Source organism: Leuresthes tenuis, unplaced genomic scaffold (assembly GCF_036924035.1).
Source record: "Leuresthes tenuis unplaced genomic scaffold, fLeuTen1.0.hap1 SCAF_24, whole genome shotgun sequence".
NCBI lineage: Eukaryota > Metazoa > Chordata > Actinopteri > Atheriniformes > Atherinopsidae > Leuresthes > Leuresthes tenuis.
Genome location: NW_027325378.1, coordinates 5,844,079 through 5,865,378, shown reverse-complemented (window position 1 = coordinate 5,865,378; position 21,300 = coordinate 5,844,079). Strand labels below are relative to the sequence as shown.

The following is a 21,300-nucleotide window of genomic DNA, read 5'->3' as shown; positions in this document are numbered from 1 at the left end:
AAACGCACCTTTTGTTTCTGGTGTCACCCTTTCACCTCTGACACTCTCTTCTGCTGTTTTCCCTTGATACAGATGCAGACTTAGCACCTAAGCTTAAAGCTAACAGAGCAGCTTTGTGCTAAATGGGTCCTGCAGCCTCACTTAGTCTCACACACTTAGAATTTAAATACACAGCCTGTGTGGTCTTAGCAATTTACTTAGAACTCCCGATGTCTCTGAGCACACCTGGACTGACAACAGTGACTGTCTAAATGAAAGGGCGTCAGAGGTTTCTTTTTTTATTGACTTGAAGGAAAGATAGGAGGTCCCTTTTTTTTTATCTGAATCTGTAAGGTGGAGCAGAAGAGAGGGGAAATTCCTGTTAGCTTTTGGTCCCATCACACAGATGTGAGAACATCTGGTTGTCTGGAATAATCAGGTGTTAAATATAATTTACAAGACAAGTGTTTTGGCTCATAAACAGAAAGGTTTAACAATACAGCCTGTAATTTTCTCATTATACACATGTATGATTCTCGGCCTTCTAAGCAGCAACTTGACACAACACCCGACACTGTGAGATTAGTTTTTGTTATTTTCTGTGTATATTATTTTCATTCTTCTACAGATTTATTCTTTTTGTGTGGCACTGAAGGTATTTGTTTCCATGCTAATTTCTCTGAGCTTGGCATCACCTTCTTGAATGATGGTTTTCTTTTCTTTGATGCAAATATGATTTTCAGCTTTCTGTTTGCAGTCTGTGGAGACGTCTACATGTGGTTTTTTTGGTACATGGAAAACTTTCATAAGAAAGAGAAAAACACCCTTTTTATTCACGAGGAGTGAATAACAGCATTCAAACTCAAATCTCAGCAATTCACTGTTTGTGCAGAAAGCATTTCATGTGACACATACTAGAAAAACTTCTCTTCACTTACACTATTACAACACTACTTCTACACTGCACGATACAACTGATGGTCCTTCATTCCCTCCATTCCTAAAAAAAAGGGAGTTCACCTTTTTTAAAGCCAGTGCTGTGATTTAATCACATGGCAGCATCTTGTACTTAATTTCTACATCTTGTAGTTATTAAAGTGTATTTAACTAGAGGTCATGTACTCTATCACCAGATTATTCCTCTTCTTTTAAGCTCTTCTCCAGTGCAGGTGCTGTTCAAACTGAGCCAAAGCTGATTACTCTGAGAAATCACGCCCTGACATGAATTAATCCCAACTTTCCCTCAGATGAGGCTCTGGGTAGCTTCGCTGTTCTTCCTTTGATTGCAGTGTTAGTATCGAGATAATTAAAACTATCAATAAAGCCAAATACCTTCAATATGATCAGCTGTCTGCTCACAGATATGCTGTTAAGACAATGCTGGACAAACTGGACAAATACTGATATTCCGAATTCCTTGATTGATTCTAGTTAGATTATGAGAACTCAAGCGAACAGAGAGATTGTATGCACATTTCCATAGTGATCTGTCCAGCTGTTAAGCCTCTGGCCTTGTGGAGGAACATCTGCAGTGAAGTCACACTCGAGCAAGAGATGGAGCGTCGTGACAGGCGGAGCAGTGGGAATTTTGGATGCACTGCACGAAGTTCATGCCTAGAGGCGACGCTGCCAACAAGCCAGTTACCAACTTCTGATTCCAACATTTTGTTTTTAGAATCAGAAATGGGTCAAAGAGTGCTTAGGAAATACTTATTTTTCTTTTAATCGCTGCATTTTACTCAAACCTCTGAATAAAACTGTCTTTTCTATATTATATTTCACTGTAGTTTAGGTTTTTTTTGTGTATAAAGAAGCTGTTTAGTCAACCACACCCAGATTTTTACACTAACTCTTCATACGAAAGCTTTGGTTAATGCATACATTTTCAGATTTAATTGGCTATGAATTAATTCTATCAATTCACAAACACACCCGTGCAATCTTTGTATCTCACTTGCATGCTTTGGCAGAAACAGCTGCTCGCTATCACACTCTAAAATTACAGCATTCAGCTGCAGTGGAGGTTACACAGCACAATTGTGTGGGTTGCACTTCATTGTTGTTTTTATTTGCCACAATCTGCAGGGGTTTCAGTCCAATTAAAGCCAGAGAGAGTGTGCCTTCACGCCTGTTTGTAAGCTCTCTGGCCTCACACATACGCACCAATGTATACGGTGTACTCATAGAAGTCTTAACAGTCTGCTTCTTTTCCCTATTTATTATTTTTCTGTCTTTGTCGCCCCATCACACAAACACGTGGTACGCGGTGAGTCTAATTTTCAGGAGCTGCCACTGCACAGCATGTGTGTATTAGTGCAGCCTAATGCCTTCCAGATGCCCAGGCTCTATAACTTGCTGCTCATATGTACTGAAGAACAGACCATTGTTCCAGGGATCTCCCCATTAAGGAGAACCAGGTGGGCAGGAGACTGTGTGTTTGTGGGACAAAGAAAAGGAGAAAGTGATGTTGACGTGGGTCAGCTTTTGTGAAGAGCTTGCATCTTCGTCAGAGAATTACGATCCCAGCACAAACATCCTGCCACGTTCCACTTGAGTGTGCACGGCTGACAGAAAGTAAAAAAGCAAGTAAATGTGAATTCAGCCATGACTGTAAGTGATGTCATGACATGGGTGGGGACATTAGACAGATGGAAGCCCCTTCTCAGTCTCTTGGCAAACTTTATGGGGTGTATCCAAAATGCTGTCAAACTTAAAAATGCCAGAAGACAGAATCGTGGGAGGTTGGAACAGTTCGAGTCCTCAATGTGTGTCTTATGATGATCTGGAAGAGCTTATAGGGAACAGGAGCATAATTAGTAAGAAATAATGTAGCTGGTGAAACATGAAACACCCACGCTTTCTGAGCCGTGGAATGCTTTCATTTTTAGAGCAACATATAAGTCCTGACCCAGAGCTGGATTAACCCGCTTGGAGGCCCTGCAGCAAAAATTAAGTGTAGGCTACAGCTGACTCTCTCTGCACCCTGTCACCTTACGGCACACATCAAAACTCTGATGTTTCAACCCACTTACCAGGCAACTTGATTATTAGTTGTAGGTTCCAACCAACTTGAGCAGTTTATATTCAGAATATTTTCAAGTGTTTTAACCATTGAAGTTGTTTGTGTGTATAGCCTCTTTCATCTCCAGGTAGCGCCTTATGTGCAGGAAAAAAAGATGACCTCGTAATCCTGCTGCTGTTTCTCCTCATAATTCACACGTGCCAAACAGAAGCCTGTGATAATGGTGGCTCAGTCCCGCATCGCTGTGTCTTTACACACATTAGGCAATGTTGTGGAATCAGTTAAGTGATGACAGCACCGCTGGTTAGAGTGGCGAGCTCTGCATTGTCGGCTCAATTTGTGTAAGCACGCATAAAGCGAGACCACGTCGCCTTGTGTGTTGTCGGTGGATCAGCTTGTTCCACCTCCATACATTCACACATGACATGATGTGCAACAAAAGCTTCTCAGTCCTGGCTTGAAGAGACAAATGTGAAAGAAGCTTATGATAGTTACTCAGAGTAAATTATATTCATTCTTGGTTCTGCCTTGCAAAAAAATATTTAGATCTCAGTGTAATTAAGCTCATCTGCTTCCTCTGTTCTCTGTTGGGATGCATCACTCAAGAAAAGGAAATTTGAGTTTTGAGTGCATGTTTGCTACAAGATTTAGCAGCTTTCATGCTTTTTTTTAACCAGCTGCTTTGTTAACACACTAAGCAACTTGATTCTTAAAAAAATTAATGTATGTTTGCCTTGAGAGAACACACATTCTCCCTCCAACGGGGAAATTGACCTGCGACTCTCCACCCTGCCTTTCTTAGTGTTTTACCTATTGAGCTAATTGAGCCCCATTAAAAAGCCATATTGTTCTTGATATTCCTTTAGTGGGTGTCCATGTGAGGTGTCTGCAAAGTTAAAGGAGTTATCCCCTCTCATTTGCCCAATTTTGACAAAGTGTTGGTGGTGCCAGAGCCAGCTCAGACCTGGTTCAGCTTCAAAACCTTCTAAGAACCGGTTTGATTTTCCCACAGTCACTTTAAATGTATTTTGCAATATGTAGATTAAACCCCTTCATAGTGTATTCTGAAGTTCTTCAGAAAACTGCAGTGCAGAGCGACAGTTTTATAGCACAGATCGATGTTTCCAATGCAAACCTGTATCTGCTGTAAAAAGTTGTTTATTTATGAAGTTGCGATTGTTGATTGTAAATTTAGTTGAAAACGGCAGTTTTGAATGCCACATTTGGAAGCACTAACACACAGACTGGCGATAGTAAAACAGCAGGAAAAGGGTTGTGCTCATGTGAATACACTGCTGCATCTACTTCAAGCCCACGTTGAAGCTCAGTTTTTATAGCTCTATCTTTGTAGACTCTATACTGTGGCTCGATTTTGATATATGCCACTCGTAAAGTTGTAGTTAATCAAGTGGCCCCTAAATTGTGGTAGTGGCTCTGAGCCAGCACTGGAACCACTTTTGTGCTAAAGGGACCACAGAAAACACTCCCCCTGAACTGTGGATAGTTAATGTGTTATGTGTCCATCTGACCATGATCATTTCTGACATTGTGTCAATAAAACATATTGAGCAAAGACAGATATGTTGTATACATCCTCCATTTGTATGACTTTGTATCTGGACTATTATTGCTACATCACAATCTGCCCCTCCACCTCTTACTAGTTGGCAGTTTTTATCACCTTACCACCATTTTTCAACAGAGACACAAGCATTGCATTTAGTTTGTGGATGTTGGCACATATTTCTTAGTGAAACTTTTCAAAGTAAAATCAAAAACACAAATTAAATGTCAGTAATAATCAACACCTTGAAGGGCTTCGTCATTTTCATTTTTGATTTTTAGTGATGTCCATTTAAGCACCAGTAAAACTCAGTTTCACCCTTTTCTCCTCCATACGGCATCAATCAGTATCCATGCAGCTCTTTGTTTGATGACTCTTTTTCCGCTCAATTTATTTTTGCTGGATACTAGTGTCAGCAGGCCGGTTATGACCTTTTGGTCGAGTTTTAGCATATAAGATATGTTTTCTTTTCCACTCCACTAACATGCTTTCCACCTCTTGTGTTTGTATTTTGCAGACCGTGGCTCTCAGAGCGCCTTGGACCTGACAGAGTTGATCGGTGTACCCCTCCCTCCCTCCGTCTCCTTTGTTACAGGCTTCGAGGGTTACCCTGCCTACAGCTTTGGCCCAGACGCCAACGTGGGCCGCCTGACAAAGTCATTCATCCCAGACCCATTCTATCATGACTTCGCCATCACGGTCACGGCTAAATCAACCACACGTCATGGCGGTGTGCTGTTCGCCATCACAGATGCTTATCAAAAAGTGAGTCACTGAGTTGGATTTAATTCCATCATTTAAAAAATGCAGCCATATACTTGTGTGTATTAGAAAAACTGAATGTTTTCTACATTTCTTGTATTTAAAAGATTGTACAGCTGGGTGTAGCACTGTCGGAAGTGGAGTCTGACTCCCAGAGAATCATTTTGTACTACACCGACCAAGAAACTGAGGGTGGGACCCGAGAAGCAGCTTCGTTCAAAATGGGAGACCTAACAGGAAGATGGGCGAGGTTTACGTTGACTGTACAGGGTGCAGAGGTGAGTGAGTTAGTTTGTTTGGGCAAACACATTATGTGTGATATCCATAGATTTCTATGTAAAAGGTCAACGCAGCCATGGGGATGTCTCCCATCTGGTATATCAACATTGGGCTTTGATCTTCTTGGTCTTTATAAAGACAGGAGTGATTACATTTGTAAAGAAAGTGAATATTTAGAAACCTCTTTGGACAAGTATGTTTTGAGGCCTGATGTCTAGTTAATACCTGATCATTTAAAAGATAAAAAGACCACCAGCTCACTGGTCAGAAGGAGTGAATCTATCCGATAACACAGCAATGATTTGTGCTAGTCTATTGGGACCAGAATTGTTTTGGACTCTGCACCCCACATGTTTCAGTTGCATTGCATTAACACAACTCCACATTGGCTTAACTTGACAGCAATAAACTACTGTATGTATACATCTTTTATAAACAGCTGATGGTGCTTTTCACCATCTTGTCCATCATTTTAATGAGAAACAGTTGACTGGTTTTACGGATACATTAAAATGAGTTTGCATGTTATCATCCTGACTGACCCTGGAATATACAAAGATGATTAGAAAGTTCTGACACTGCTAGTAGGGGGGTTGTGTGCACATTTTCAGTGAACAATGGCACATGAAACACACTTCAGTTCATTTGAATGTTCTCCCATCGACACCAGACATGACAGCACATCTTAGTGTTGATCTTAGTGTTAGTGTTCATAGCCTGGTTCCCACGCCAAAACTGCATGAATGTGGAAACTGTCTAACACTGCACTGGATCACACTCCTGTCATGTAGATGAGGACTGCTGTTTGGTTTCTGGTTTGTTGCTGAATCTCCAACTCTCGTTACTAGTGGTGATCCTGAACATGTAGGTTGGGCCAATTTGACACATAGTTTCATGTTTGCTCTGTGTGGAAGTTTGAGACCCATCCAGGGATCGTCTTTCATGCAGATCACAGACAAACATACTGAGCATGGGAAATTAAAATAATCAAAAGGCACCTTTTGGAACAGAGCAAGCAAATCTTTGAAAATCGAAGTAGCTATCCAACCACAGAATTTGTTGGATTGTATTCTATTTGTCATGAACAACTTTGTGGTTTTAAAGATTATGTTTGCGTGTGTGCACCCTTGTCCCTCCATGTAGGTGCGTCTCTACATGGACTGTGAGGAATACCACAAAGTTGCCTTCACCAGGAGTGCTCAGCCTCTGACCTTCGAGGCCAGCTCAGGCATCTTTGTGGGGAATGCTGGTGGTACGGGCCTGGGGAGGTTTGTGGTGAGTCTGAAGGTTTTTTGGGGTTTTTTTGTATGCGTTTCCTTATGTCTGAGTCTACGAGTGTCTGCCCAGTCATCACCTCATGCATCAAAAGTACTTCAGGATTTTCCTGTTCTGCCTTTTTTCTTCATTCCTAATATCAGTGTGTCCAGAATTTATATCTCACCCGGAATTGTTTGTAGAGACAAAAGTGATGTTTGGGCGGTTAACTTCTTCACATTGGAGACATTAACACAATCGTCTTCAGTTTTATGACTGCCACAGGAGATCATAAATGAACCACCAAATGTTTTTGAGCATCACCTTCTCCCATGAGAGCTCATAAATGATGAGCTGTATGTGATTTACATGTTTTGAAAGTGTTTGACAGTCCCCCATCTTGAAAGACTTACACTGTGTGCGACTGGAGAATTATGATGTAGACTTAATCAGTGGTAAGACTGCAAGAATGGAGGCTCCAATCCCTGAGGATGGTTGTTAAAAATATTCCTGTTTGTATAAAGTCTTTGAGAAGTGCTAAGATGCAATGTTGCTTTCTGCTCTCAGTGCTCTTGTAAAAGAAAATAATGATTTGCTGTTTTTTTTTTATTGTACTGAAAGGTTTTGTTTGTTCCTTTGATGTTCCTTTCCTAAGCAGACAATATTTCAGATGTTCTGTCTAAAACATAAAATTACTTTTTGATAAGTTCATGTTTTCTAAACAGGCCAACTATTTTTTTTCTAAATAAATCTGCTCATGGCTGTTGGAAAAAATATGACTGCACAACAAAAAACAGACTTTCCTCTTTTATTAAACTTTTTGTATATTTTCCACTGAATGCTTGTAGTGGAAGTTCATATGAAGGACAGACTATATAAGATGACTCTGGGGTAGTGGAAAAAAGTTCCTGACACCAAGCAATGTTTTTTCCCTTGTCTTTTCATTAAGACTTTATTAGAGGAATCTGAGGAGGGTTTCAGAGAAATCCAAAAAGCCAATGAGGGAGTGTATGGGTTTATTGAGGGTATTTTGCTCTCAGAGGGGACTCCATTTTGTTGCTGGAACAATCTATTAAATAGGTTTGTCTACCTACTGTGGTTTAAAACAAACTGCACATTTAGACCATGAAGAGCTACACTTTTGTTTTAGACCAAAGTCACTTCTTTGTAGCACCATTAAAATTTCGGCTCTCATTTTTTTTTAGCCTTTTTTAACCCATTCGTTTTGACTGCACTTCAAAATATTTTCAGTTTTTAGAAGCTTAGAGTAGATGGCAAGAGCACTGAAAAAATAAAAAGAGCAGGACGTCCTTTTTTCAATTTAGTCTAGGCTCAATAAAGATCAAATTTCTGTATTTTTCCACAAATCACAGTCATTGACATTCCTCCAAAACTTCATGGAAACCAAATATTTACGTTTCGTATCATTTCCAGTTAAATTTCCAGTGAATCTGTAATAAACTTTAGCTGTTAAGCAACACCCTAATTACATAAAATACATTTGGAAATAACCATGTTTCTTGTTTTATTTGCCTTAAGTCATTATTGTTATTAAGCCAGTGATGGTGTTGTACAAAGCAATAATCAGTTCTGGCTTCTACAAACATACTGAGATGGCCAAATGGCTTCAACTTTCTGTATCAGCAGTTACCAAGAAATCAACAACAGAAAACTCTGTAACCAAAAAGACAGCTGACCTGTTATGACTTAATCTGCAATACAGACTGATTTTCTCCAGTTGTGTAATACATCATCTCTGCAGTTGGATTCTTAATAGATTGTTTTTCAGTTGATTGCTATGTTGAATTGAAGGTTCGTATAAAATGGTCAATGCATACACCAGCTCACTTTTAGAGGTTAAATGCTCAGAGAAATATAAAAAAAATAACTGCAGGACACAGCAGGTGGAGTCCCAGAAAAGTGAACTTTGACCATTTAAAACAGCCCAAGAGTTTCATAGCGGATCGAGTGAGCACTATATATAGTGATTTATACCCCAACATCACTTGTGTATTAGTTAGTTCTTTACTTTGTCTTTATTTTCTCAACCAAAGAATGTTGCTCCTCATCACAACAAGCACAGTGGTTGCACAACAAATTCTACTTCTGATCAGCTGAGTCCATCTGGAGTTGTCAGACTAGGTAGCTTACTGTTGGGCATTACTTTTGCAGTTGTTTAAAAGAAGGTGTGTGTTTGCAATTTCCCATGCTCTTGGCTATTTTTTGCTGTCTCGTAGTTGTTGTTTTTTTGCCATTGGAAATAAATTGTCACAGTTGATCAACAGCAGGCTATGTCGGGCAAGTACTGCACATGCAAAGATACTTAGCAACATGGACGTTCGGTGATTGAGAATATAGTGACAAAGCAAATAACTGTCTGATGCTATTGCTTGAACAACACTTACATTTTTGAGGTCTGAATTGTTTTGGATGGTGAAAATTCACTCTTTGTACCCATCAGTTTAGCTCCTCTGAATTTGCCTTTGGTAAAATTCTTCAGACTTTGGTAAAAGAAACCTTTAATTTGTGTGTTAATCTGAACTGGCTTTTGAAACCAATGATGGAGATATCATTACTTTTACCAAAATAAGTAATTACAGTGCACCTACATATATACTATTATTGGGTGGGTACTCATTTATATTAGCACCGCCTCATCTGACTATTGATAGTTATCTTGTTTTCTGACAAATCACACACTATGATATCCACTTGTGTCACTTTCAGTCCAACAGTCTAGCAAGTGCAGCTAGTTATTTGTCCTAGCAAACGCACATCTGGTCTTGCTTTTCGCCACTACTGGTATTCTTCAACTAAACAACCTACATGCATTCGTCATGTATATTACTAGTGTGAGTTTGAAAAAGAATTTAAATGATTATTAGGAATTATTTCTGAATACATACTCAACACTTACCGGATGGACTGTTTGTTTTTAAAATGTGATTCCAACTTAGTATGGATGTGGTCTAAAGTCTTAACTGCTGGATTAAAGGAAAATACTCCCATTATGGATCTTTTTACAGTGATCTTTTTATCCTTTATAGTCATCTTTTTCTTTAAATATCAATAAGTTTGGGGACAAATGCTGTAATTTCCAATTAAAACAGAAGCTTCAACCTCTCAAATGTTAGATGTTTTTAGATTCATCAGAGGATGAGAAATTCTTTTCTGTTTTTTCTTTGTCTTAACAGTATAGTGAAAGTAAGCCATATGTAGCACACATTATTGCTCTCCAGTGTGACCATCACAAGCTGGGGGGAAATAATGCACAGACTGCTAAGAAGTTTCCTCTCCTCCCACTTGGCAATAAGCTCCTTCTCTTGTGTTACCCTCCGTCATCTCTACATACAGTCTTCCCTCTCTTCACTCAGACAAAAAGGACCCGTACAGGCTGTCTGTTCAGCTGTTTAATGTTTGAACTGGCAGCTCTGAGATCCTCCCCCCTGAGAGACCACAAACAGACATGATGCAGCAGTACCTCTCCACAGTAATATACTCCCTTACAACTTCACATGAATGCAAATAAAAAATTATAAAAAATACTCCCGCTGTCATTCGTGTCATTGCTCAGTAAAATACAGCTCGTGTTGGAAGATGTATGCACAACTTCCACATTTTTGTGTGAGCCTGAAAGACGCATAGTAATCTGATTCACCGCTCGGCAACTACATGTTGCCATGTTCAAAATGTTGAAAAAATACAAGTCTTTACCAAGTACGCTCTTATTAAGTTTGTCTTTATGTGGAATGTTTTATGAGGCATGGTTTGCCACAGCTTATAGCTAATTTCTTTTGGTCACAAGGATAAATTTGTTTCCCAAATGAAGGGAATAACCTTTTGAATCTGCAGTCAGACCAATAATCTTGTCTATATGCTAGCATTTCTCCAGCTTTTAAGACAAAACTATGTTATAGACTAATATAATGAGAAAGTGTAATTTTATAGAAGGAATAAACCACTTATTGTCTTTAATGATACATGTGTCATGACTTTTCCAGACATTTTGAGCCCGAACAGTGGGAGATGAGCTTCAGAAAGTACTCTCACGTGCTTAGTCAGTAGAACCTAATGTAGACTTGCTCTGTGCTGCTTTGACAACAACGCTTCCCTCAACACGGAGACTGCCAGACACTGAGCAATACCTTAAAAGTGCTTAACCTTTTCCTTAACTATCTCTGACATTTAAGAGCTCCTCTGTGCCAGTTTGTGGACAATACCCAGACTGCAAAATAGTCTTGGTTCTTATCCCAGCTGTGAAACATCAAGTGGATGATACCATGTAACATACCAATATGGAGAAAATCTCTTCCAAACAATGGCTGAACACTTGCCAGTGGCTGGACATCTGGTATGTTCACATCAGTTACATATTGAACAAAGAATTTTACTGACAAGTCACCAGAGAGTCACATTCAATTACTTATACGGGTCTAAAGTAACAACTGTGCAACTTTCATGCCATCACCTTTCAAGTCAGGATATAACTTTAATTTGTGCAAACATGAACTAAGCAGGTGGCAACAGTGGGACCAGCATCACGTCCCCAGAGACCACTGTCTCTGCCTTTGCCCCTATGATTATATGATTACACTGTTTAGTGCAAGCTTGTTGGCTTTTAATTTTGACTCACTGTAAAAACTTTTAAAGATCCACTGAGTAGGTTCACTCATCTGCATTGCAGACCTAGTTTTGTGTGTTAGCAGACCTTTGCAGCTGGAAATGTGTCATTCAAACCAATTACTTCCAAGTGTTGACGTTTATATAATTGAAATGTTTTACACTCTTACCTATAAAATCACTTATCCACGTGGTGGTGGCTTTAACTTGAGGGGAAATTCACATATTAAAGTTGTGGAAAAGATTGCGTGGCACATTCTTTGTTTCAGATGTGTTGTTTACTTCACAAACAGATGTCTCTGATTTGGTTTCCTGTCCCAGCTCTTATCCTCTCATTCCCTTTCTTGCTCCCTATTCTTCCCTTCACCTTTGTTTCTCACTTCTTTGTCAACATTAAATTTCACAGGACATGCTTTGTCCCATTAAAAACAGGTGTTTGTCCTGTGGCCTGATCTTAATATCAACAAACTTTGCTCAAATTGCCTTCAGCAGATACTTACTGATCTAATAAAAGGATAGGCCCACTGACTTAGCTTGTGTGTACACACAGTTGTACACGGTGAGACTTCTTTTCCTTTCATATATCAGATGGTTATGAAATTTGTCATTTAGAGTTTTTAGTTATTCATAGTCTCTTAGTGGTGGTATATAGGTCTATATATGGTCACAAGTTGCAGCTGCAGTCAGAAATGAATATGTGATCTGTAATATTACAATAAGACGTAGTGCTGTGCAATTTAAGCAGTATCTTGAAGAAGTTGAATGTCTGCAAACAACAGCATTGGGTTGACTGAGGTTCAGTCACCTTCAAGTCAGGTTTTTTTGTAGGCAACATGTCAGTTGATGAAGGCATAATCCTCCTGTCATGTCCAACAGCAGAAAATCGTGCAGGGGACATTTCAATTTTCTGCTTTACTACATGCACAAAAACTGCCTCTTTAAACACAGTTATTGTACTTATCAAAAAAGGATTACTTGCGTGAAGCTACATTTATGACCACCATGAAAGTTGTTGTGATCATGGAAGCTAACCTCTGTGGGATGAACTGAAATGGAGCATCTGTATTGGGAGTCATAAATCTTGAGCAGTTGTCAGCACTGTCAGCTTTATTGCAGATGAATTGACTGTGTTTAAGTGTGAAAAGGGTGATACTGCTGCAGGTCTCATGTTGACTTGATGATGTAGCAGCTGTTACTACTTTAGCCCCAAAGATAGGGGGCTAATATTGTCATTAGTGTAGGCTAAAGTCTTTCCAACTGACTTTGGACGAGAGGTGTGGTATTCCCTTGCCACTAAGTCAGATGAGTTGGACATGTCAAACAGCTGTATGTTTTTAAATGCTGCGTTTAAGTTGATGAAGACTGGTGTTTTAAGGTTGATGTTACACTTGCCTTTGAGCAGCAACTTAACATGTTGCAGCAGCGTGTGAATGTTTTGATGATGGTGTGCAATTTGTATCTGTGTAGATTATGTGTACACTAATAATGAGGGTAGGGTGAGAGCAACAAACTGTCATGTAGAATTGGTGTGTGGGGAAATTATGGTGAAACTAGGTGACAGAATGACCCAAATTATCATGTACTGCAAGACTGACCCTCCTCTTCCTTCACCACTCCTCATCCTCTCCAGGGCTCTATCCAGCAGCTGGTGTTGAAGTCAGACCTCACAGCCCCAGATGACCAGTGTGAGGAGGACGATCCTTATGTGAGTCTGCACCATAGCATACATTCACAGTTTTAAAATTCAGGGTTTTTCTTCTTTCACAATCCTGGAACTGCTGTGCCCTCTGTTGGTATAAATAGTGTATTACAGGAGCGTGTAAAGATGCTCAAAAATGGACACTCAAATCCATGTTTCAGCATTGATGGTTTCTGAGGGTTGAGTCTATGAAAAAGTTTTAAACTCATTAGAACCTGATGCAGTATATAAGGTTTATCTTTTCCCTTGTTTAGAGGGACTGTAAGGTCATCAAAGTACCAGAGCTCAGCCTTGCTCAGAAACTCTGAGATTACCCAGCACACCAGCAGCAAATTGTCTCTGTGTTGATTTCAATTTGTTCAGTTGAGTCTTTTTGAACTGGACCATGAGCTTTGGACATCAAAGGATATTGGATATTCTGACCTGGAAAATTGGAGGAACCTCACCAACCCATCCTCCAAATCCAATGTGAATGTCCTGTGTATTAAAAAAGTGGTAAAAGTTGTACCTCTGCCTATAAACATAATGTTTGTTCGGTCGAAGAATAGTATATATAATGCATCGATGTGAAGCCACAATAGCTAACTTGGTCGCCTTAATAGAACTTCACTATCATATATACTCTGATATAACGATAGAACTTCACTCACTCACTTGTAGCTGAGTGGGATCTCCACAGCAAAAGCCAAAAATCTTGTGGAAAGCTTTCACAAAGACCATCTGTAACAATCAGTCAATTTCATCCACCAGAAGAGTCCAAGCTTTCACTTCTGACTTGTTTTAGTCGTTACATCTGAGGTATTATTAACACTGTAACACTCAGTTAACTCATTCTGACCTGATGGGACATTTGTTTGCTTTAACCTTTTTAAACGTAGAAGAGACACATGTTGTATCAAAATTTTCAAGGAACAAGAACTATCATCTTTTTCTTTAAATATCAATAAGTTTGGGGACAAATGCTGTAATTTCCATTAAAAACAGAAGCTTCAACTTCTCAAATGTTTAATATTTTTAGATTCATCAGAGGATAAAATGCTCAAAGTTTAAAAGGCTTTAATGAACAAAAGCTCAGGTCATAATGAGATGGAAATCATGAGGGTCTTTCTTTCTCTGATTCTTTCAAACTAGTCTACATTTAAGTACTTTGATATCTTTAGAATATGATAATATTTGGAACAGTTATCTTGTCTGATATCCTGTTTTGAAAGATACATGCATTTTTTTGTTTGATAGCTTGGCTAATTTTCTCAACCAGCAGCTTTAACTCAGAATGGCGTCTGTCTCTCAAACTCTTCTGTATCAGGCCATGTTCATGTTCTGATTTACTGTTTTTCCTCCTATGTTCACTTCAGGCCTCTGGTTACGGGAGCGGTGATTATGACTATCGAGACTTGGAAAGAACAGATGAAGTAAAGAAGATTGTGGAGGAGAGAGAATATACAATGGTGTGTATACGGTGGTGGTGTAATGGTTCCTGCATAAGTTCATATAATTTTTAGTTTTACTGTTTTCAAGCAGTCTGACCAGGAAATGATAAACATCTGTGTTGAAAGTAGTGATATGTGAGGGTTTGTACTATATTTATTTGACTTTAAAATAGACTAGTAGTACTGTATTTGCATAGTGTGACATATTGTCTGCTGTTTGGTATCAGGAGGTAAAGTTCAGTATGAAAATGGTGTGTGAAATAATCAGCCCATCCAGTGAAGGCAACGAGTGAGAGGCAGAGGAGGACAGGCCCTGTCTCTGCCCCCCCAGGACAATAAAAAACTGACTTAAAGCACAGAACAGAATGTGATATACATCACAGGGGATTTGGAAGTGGGTATACTCTATTACAACTGTGAAATATATAAATATACCCTGCACTACACCACTGTGTGTGACAAACACTAACACACACATACCACGCTGTCCTTCTGTTTTTTTTGCCTTTTAACTGAGCTGGACTTCAACCAAAGAAAACAGCTCTTATCCCTGCAGGCCTGTTGGAGACTGGAACATGGTGATATGAGCTGTTCTCTGCCAACTCTGTGTTCTCACAGACATACAACAGGGCACAGAGAGGAGAGGCAGAGGGAACGACTGCTGGATTATTATACTTATAGAAATAGTTCCACTGGGAAATTTTTCATTTTCAGTTTCTGCCAACAGTTCTATTAGAAGATAGGTGTCAATAACCTCAGCTGAAGCCGGGCTCTGTTAAAGTCAATCAAGTTGTTATCTCTGTGAGACTTGAAGGTAAACAGCAGTTCAAATTTAGTTTTGTTTACAAAGTACATGAGCAGAAATAAGCGATTAATGATGCGTTATAATTCTAGGGATTTCTAAGTGCTGGAGGGTGTGCATAACAAACCTGAACAACTAAATCCTTTTGTCTCTCTCTTCCCTGTTGTCATGCACAGCTTCATTAAAAAAAAAAGGGAAAAAGTTTCAATCAAATTATGAAGCTAATGAATACTTCTTCATGTTTAATAAACAGACTTTATGATGAGAATAGCTGGCATGGCGGCAGTTCCTCTGGATTTTTATCCTTTTTTTAATGCCATGTCTTCTTTGCTGCAGTCCTGATACCAGCTGGAAGACACATAATACAAACAAGGTCTGTGTTTGTATTTCCTAACCAGATTTTCTTTTTTGGAATCCCAAATAGTTTGTGCGCACATTCACCTTCATCTATTCCATTTAAGTGAATGTTGTACCGCCAGTTACTTTTTAATCAGTGCCTCATTTTATGCTACGTTCCATTGGTCGGTTTATAGATGCCATACAGGTCATGGGAGCATTTCAATAAGGAGAAATCAGTTGGAAGTATGGGACAAAACTGACTGATGTTCACAAGAGTAGTTAAAATGTTTGGATGTAATTCTTCAGTGGACCATCATGGTTGAGCATTACTTTAGTGATACAAAGAGATGGGACAGGAGCTTCAGAAGTCTAGATGCAGCTGGTGGATGAGCAGTTTGGAGACAGCAGAGACTTTAGAACAGGATTTAGTTAAAAAATAGATCAATTTTTAAAAAAGGAACAGACTGAATGTCTTGCAAATGTAGCAAGCAAACTGAACAATGGACCAGAGTAATAACATCAGATGTGAGTTTGACAGCATGGGAAACGGAAGGGTTAAAACCTGAATGTCTCCTGTGATTGAGTTGATAATGTGCTAAAAATTAAAATGGCCCCCAATCTGCCCCTTAGATTATCAGAGAGCCCACACAGAAGTTCTGTCGGGTAATCGTCTTCCTGAATGTTGTCAGTCAATGGCATAAGCAACCCTCTGAAAGGAATCTCACTTAAAATTGTACCTTATATAACTAAAACAGGCCTGTAACTGGGTTCTTACTGATTGTGATTCTTGTACATGATTATGATTTTCACCATATTGCAATTGAAATTTCTCACCACCATCTTACAGCGGCAAACAAAGATATCAGCACACCACAAGCACATTTTACATTACAATGAGCCTGGGCAGGTTGTCCTGTTCATTTACAGTTTAACTAATTTAGTCCTGATGCCACCCAAACTAATCAAAAGTTTATTGTAAGGAGGGTTCAGGAAGTTTGCTATAGGTCAGTCATAGTGACCTATCACACATAGTGACACAGTGTGAAATTCATTTTATATGAAAAAAAGTTTTTTAAGGGAGGAGAGTAACCTTATGAAGTGCATAATGGGGAATATATGCAAAGAAGCAAAAACTTAAACAATGAATTAAACAGTCCAGTGATTATTCAGCCAACTAACCTAAAGTCTTAGAGTTTTGAAAGGAAAAAGTAAACACTGTGGGAAAATAGTTGTTTACACCAAAACCATATTGGCTGCAGTTTTCACACAGTAGTTGTCTGCTGGCTGCAGCTCCTTTATTTACGATGCAAAAACAAATCATTGTGCAATTTATCATCTACATTTTGGCACGTAGGAATAAACAGAATATTGCTTTGACCGATGAATACAAATACTTTGCTTGTTCTGTGAAGCAGCAGACACTATAAAGACATCTTCCTGACTGGAAAACGGAAGCCATTTATTCTTCTTCTAACCATAAACACCCCATTAAAATCTGCTGGAGTAAAAGCTTTTTAAACTGTTCTTGAAGTCTTCGGATCGCAAATTACTAATTTGCATAAATAGTATCTTCAATTTTCCACTTCTGTCAAGAAATAATCTTGAGCTGCTGGAGACTTAAGTGCCTCATTTAAGGTCTGATGAATGGAAACAATGAAGAAAAGTTTGCTTCCTTTAACAAGATTTTCCTCTCAAATCATTGCTACTGTCGTCAAAGTATCTGACTTTGGACATGTTTTCCACATGTGTGACAGAGCCAGTCCCACCAGCTTGAAGTACCTTAAAAGCTTCCTGCTCATCTTCATATATGTCCCAGTGCTTTTCAGGAAAGATGGAAATTTATTGCTGTTTTATTGGCAGTTATTTTCTGAGGCATGAGGTCAAGACATTTTATCAGTGCAGAAATGATCTGTTTGCTGTTTTTATTCTGAGAACGGTACTACTGTTGGATCTGGTCTCAGAGGAAAAAAACAAGATTCTGCCACCTCTGCCAAACACTTAGATTTTTTTGTTTGTTTTCTTTTTCCATGCAACAACATCTTTGGTGGATTTTGTGCCAGTAATGAAAACAAAAAGCCAGAAAATGTTATCAGACCAAGATTTCTGTAATTTCATGGTCACATAATGTTTTGACTTTTGTTCATTCTAACCAATCAACTGCATATGAGTGAATTGCATTTCTTTTTACACTGATAAGAGAAACTAACTGCAGGTTTTTGTAAGATATTGCACTTTTTTATTCATTTCTTTTCTACTGTAACTTTTTCATAGCCCTTCCCTGAGCTGGACCTCACATATGACACCCCAGTCCGAGCTCCCCCAACTGATATATCGTTCAGTGACGACGAAGACATTGAAGAGACATCTGGACAGGAGATGGAGACAACAACCGTAACTGGTATGTATGTAAATGTTGTTTTTACATCATTTAAGAAATTCCATCTTTGATGGCAACAAATAGAAGTGACTTGACCATCATTGTGGTAGGTTTTGAGAATAAGAAACGATTGAATCACTTGCATTCTTGCATTTATATTAGATGTGTGTGTAGATATGCACTGGCAGTAATGCTTTAATACCCCCCCCCCAAAAAAAATGTTTTGTAGTACCATAATGACCCAGCAGATGGTGACCAAGAGGCAGTGTAGTTCCTTCTCCTCTGTTCTGTTTCTCTTTTCTGCCACAGCTAACTCATTTATCTTATCCTAATACGTCCTAGTGGTTGCCATCATGTACCATTTCACAAATCACTTTAACAAAGATCCATATTCTTCTACTCAAACGTGAACTGACAGTGTTTTTTACGTGCCCAATTTCTGTCTTTGTTACAGAAAGATCATTTCATACAGCTGCTCCTACCTCCAAACCTGATATAGTAAGTATCAGGTTTTCCTCCTTATTTTAGACAGCACCTGTTTAGCATTTTAACAGCGGTATAATCTATCTTTGTACTTTTGTACCATTGTCAAACCTGCAGCTAAAATCCTTACGTCTGTCCCAATTAACACGAACGGACCCCATTTAAACGTCTGATTTCATAGTGAATTTTTCATTGCAGTACCAGTGTAATGCTAATAAAATGACCGAGAAAAAGAGAAAAGGTTTTCTTATTTATAGTCTTTTATTTTGTACACAGATTACTGTGGTGTGATTAAAGCAATACCACTGCCTTTAATCGATGTAGCGACCGTGTTACTGTGAGCTGTCCTTAGTGTTCCTGCACATGTTGTATGCAGCTTTGTGATCCAGTGAATGAACCAATCCATCCAGCTTTTATAATGTTTAGTCCATTCAGGTGTCTCCGAGGCAGAAAGGGGAGCGAGGCGAACCGGGTCCAGCTGGTCCCCCAGGACCCCCCGGCACTCCAGGACAATCATCAGGAGAGGGAGGGGAGCCTGGACCAAGAGGGCCACAAGGACCACAGGGACCCCCAGGCCCCCCTGGACATCCTGGGGAAGATGGACAGCCTGTAAGTGTAATCTGTTTACTTAAGACACAGCTCTTAAAAACATTTTTTGTAGAGTTTTTAGCTTTTTAGAGCAATGGTCTGTTATCTATCAGGCTTACAGGTCAGAGTATACAGTGATGGATTGGTTTTCTATTTTTGTCTCTTCTCCAGGGAAGTAATGGTGGAATTGGTCTCCCAGTAAGTAAAACCTTTCCAGTCTTGTAGATTTATGCATTCCTTTTTCAATCTGGTGCACTTACTTATGTAACCATTATCAGCACACCGGTACAAATATAGAGCTACACCTCATATTAGCGCTGATAGTACATGCTGATCTTATCTGTGTACCTTTACCGTCTCATGCCATTAGAGTGTGGTCGCAGTCTCAATTCATTCCTGATACCATTATCTGTGTTATTGTGTTACATCTCATATCTGATGTGGCATTAAGCCCACCTGTGATTATCTTTTTCTCAGGGTGCAACTGGATTTCCTGGACTACAAGGAGAACCTGGTCCAAAGGGAGAAAAGGTTGATTAAACCTTAAATTTACTATTATAAAACACCTGCTTATTTTCTGTACAGACATACTGTTATGGACTTAAATTCATCTATAAAAAGTACCAAAAAAGCTGCCTCTGTTTTGCTTAGGGTGATCCTGGAGTTGGACTACCTGGCCCACCCGGACCTCCTGGACCTCCTGGTCACCTTAGCAAGTCTTCCATATCACCGGTTGGTTGTTAAGTATCTTCAACCTCATAATCTGTTGTGCATTTTAAGTATGTGTATGGTTTTGACTGACTGATTGGACACGTGGTATATGTTCTTCAGGAGGGGTCTGGATTTGAAGACTTTGACAGTGACGTAGAGATTATTCGGGTAAGCGAAGCTAACCTTTGCCTGTACAGGTCCCTTCCTGAAATATGGTATCAGCTGAAGGAATAAGTGCAAAATATATTTTGACATATTTTTAGACTTAATATTTCCATCATGTGGTCATCAGGGTCCCCCAGGGCCTCCAGGTCCCCCAGGACTACCAGGGCTACCAGGGACCCTATCAGAGGATATCTTTCCTCGGCCACCTGGGGCTCCTGGGAGAGATGGAAAGGATGGAGAGAAAGGTGAACCAGGACTGCCTGTGAGTTAACCATTCTTTCTTCTTTGCCTTTCTGGCATTATTGACTCACAACCTTTCAACGAAACCAAAATCTTAATATTAAAAAACATGTTTTACGTCATATACTGTAGAATAAATAGTGAGGCAACTTCTGCAAGACACTACTGTATGTCACTATAAACAGTTTCTGAAGACCATCTAGGCTCAGACAACATGATTATTTCTTAAGTTTTAGCAAAACAGGATTATATGGAATATGTAGTTTAAAATGTTTGGACCAAAGGGGCCGTTAGGGAAATTTGAAATTTTCTGGTACACATAGCACAAAATCGGCACATCATATGCAAAATATTAAACTACCATCCTCTTTTCCACCTCTCTGCTCTCTTCTAACTTATTGCCTAAAACCATTTTAAGTCCCAGTTCTACCCACAGCCCCAAACCAGCAAGCTTTAACTGATCTGAATGATGATAGTAATGGCAGTATTAAGGGAAATTACATGACGGTCCATAGAAAAGATGGAAAAAGTAATGAAGAAAATACTAAATCTAGTCATGCAAACAGTTGCATCGTAGCATTAAAAGGAGGCCTCTATGAATCATTAACTTACTATCTCAGTAACAGTTGTAAAATAAGATAGAAATGGGGTTTACTGAACTCTGCCTTTGGACCGCCATAGTGTATGTTTAATCTTTACTGATTTTAAATGGAATATGACATCCTCCGGCCATCTGGCATGGGAAAAGAGATCAGGCTCTGGTTATTCAGTTATTCAGGATAAAACTGCAAACTAGCAGGCAAAGACGTGCCACTACATTCTTGATATTTCTTAATCAGGTAGCATTCTCTGATTTTATACTACAGTGGTGGTCAGAGGATCGGTGGCTTTGACGTAGATCAATTTGTGGTAGAATTGCATTAAATTTTTAATTTTTTTTTTAAACTAAGTCAGCTGATCCATACATAATGCTCCATGAAAGATTT

At 39.2% G+C, this 21,300-nt stretch overlaps 1 protein-coding gene across 1 annotated transcript in view; it reads left to right on the top strand.

Annotated features, from left to right (window-relative positions):
- Window positions 1–21,300, top strand: part of LOC140284465 (collagen alpha-1(XV) chain-like) — a 58,666-nt gene that overhangs the window by 24,140 nt on the left and 13,226 nt on the right. Inside the window, exons 3-15 of the mRNA XM_072378327.1 lie at window positions 5,083–5,330; window positions 5,435–5,605; window positions 6,750–6,881; window positions 13,111–13,185; window positions 14,535–14,627; window positions 18,022–18,148; window positions 18,582–18,625; window positions 19,037–19,219; window positions 19,370–19,396; window positions 19,676–19,729; window positions 19,850–19,930; window positions 20,030–20,077; window positions 20,202–20,336. Of these exons, the coding sequence (XP_072234428.1) occupies window positions 5,083–5,330; window positions 5,435–5,605; window positions 6,750–6,881; window positions 13,111–13,185; window positions 14,535–14,627; window positions 18,022–18,148; window positions 18,582–18,625; window positions 19,037–19,219; window positions 19,370–19,396; window positions 19,676–19,729; window positions 19,850–19,930; window positions 20,030–20,077; window positions 20,202–20,336 (1,418 nt within the window). The remainder of the gene's footprint in view (window positions 1–5,082; window positions 5,331–5,434; window positions 5,606–6,749; window positions 6,882–13,110; window positions 13,186–14,534; window positions 14,628–18,021; window positions 18,149–18,581; window positions 18,626–19,036; window positions 19,220–19,369; window positions 19,397–19,675; window positions 19,730–19,849; window positions 19,931–20,029; window positions 20,078–20,201; window positions 20,337–21,300) is intronic.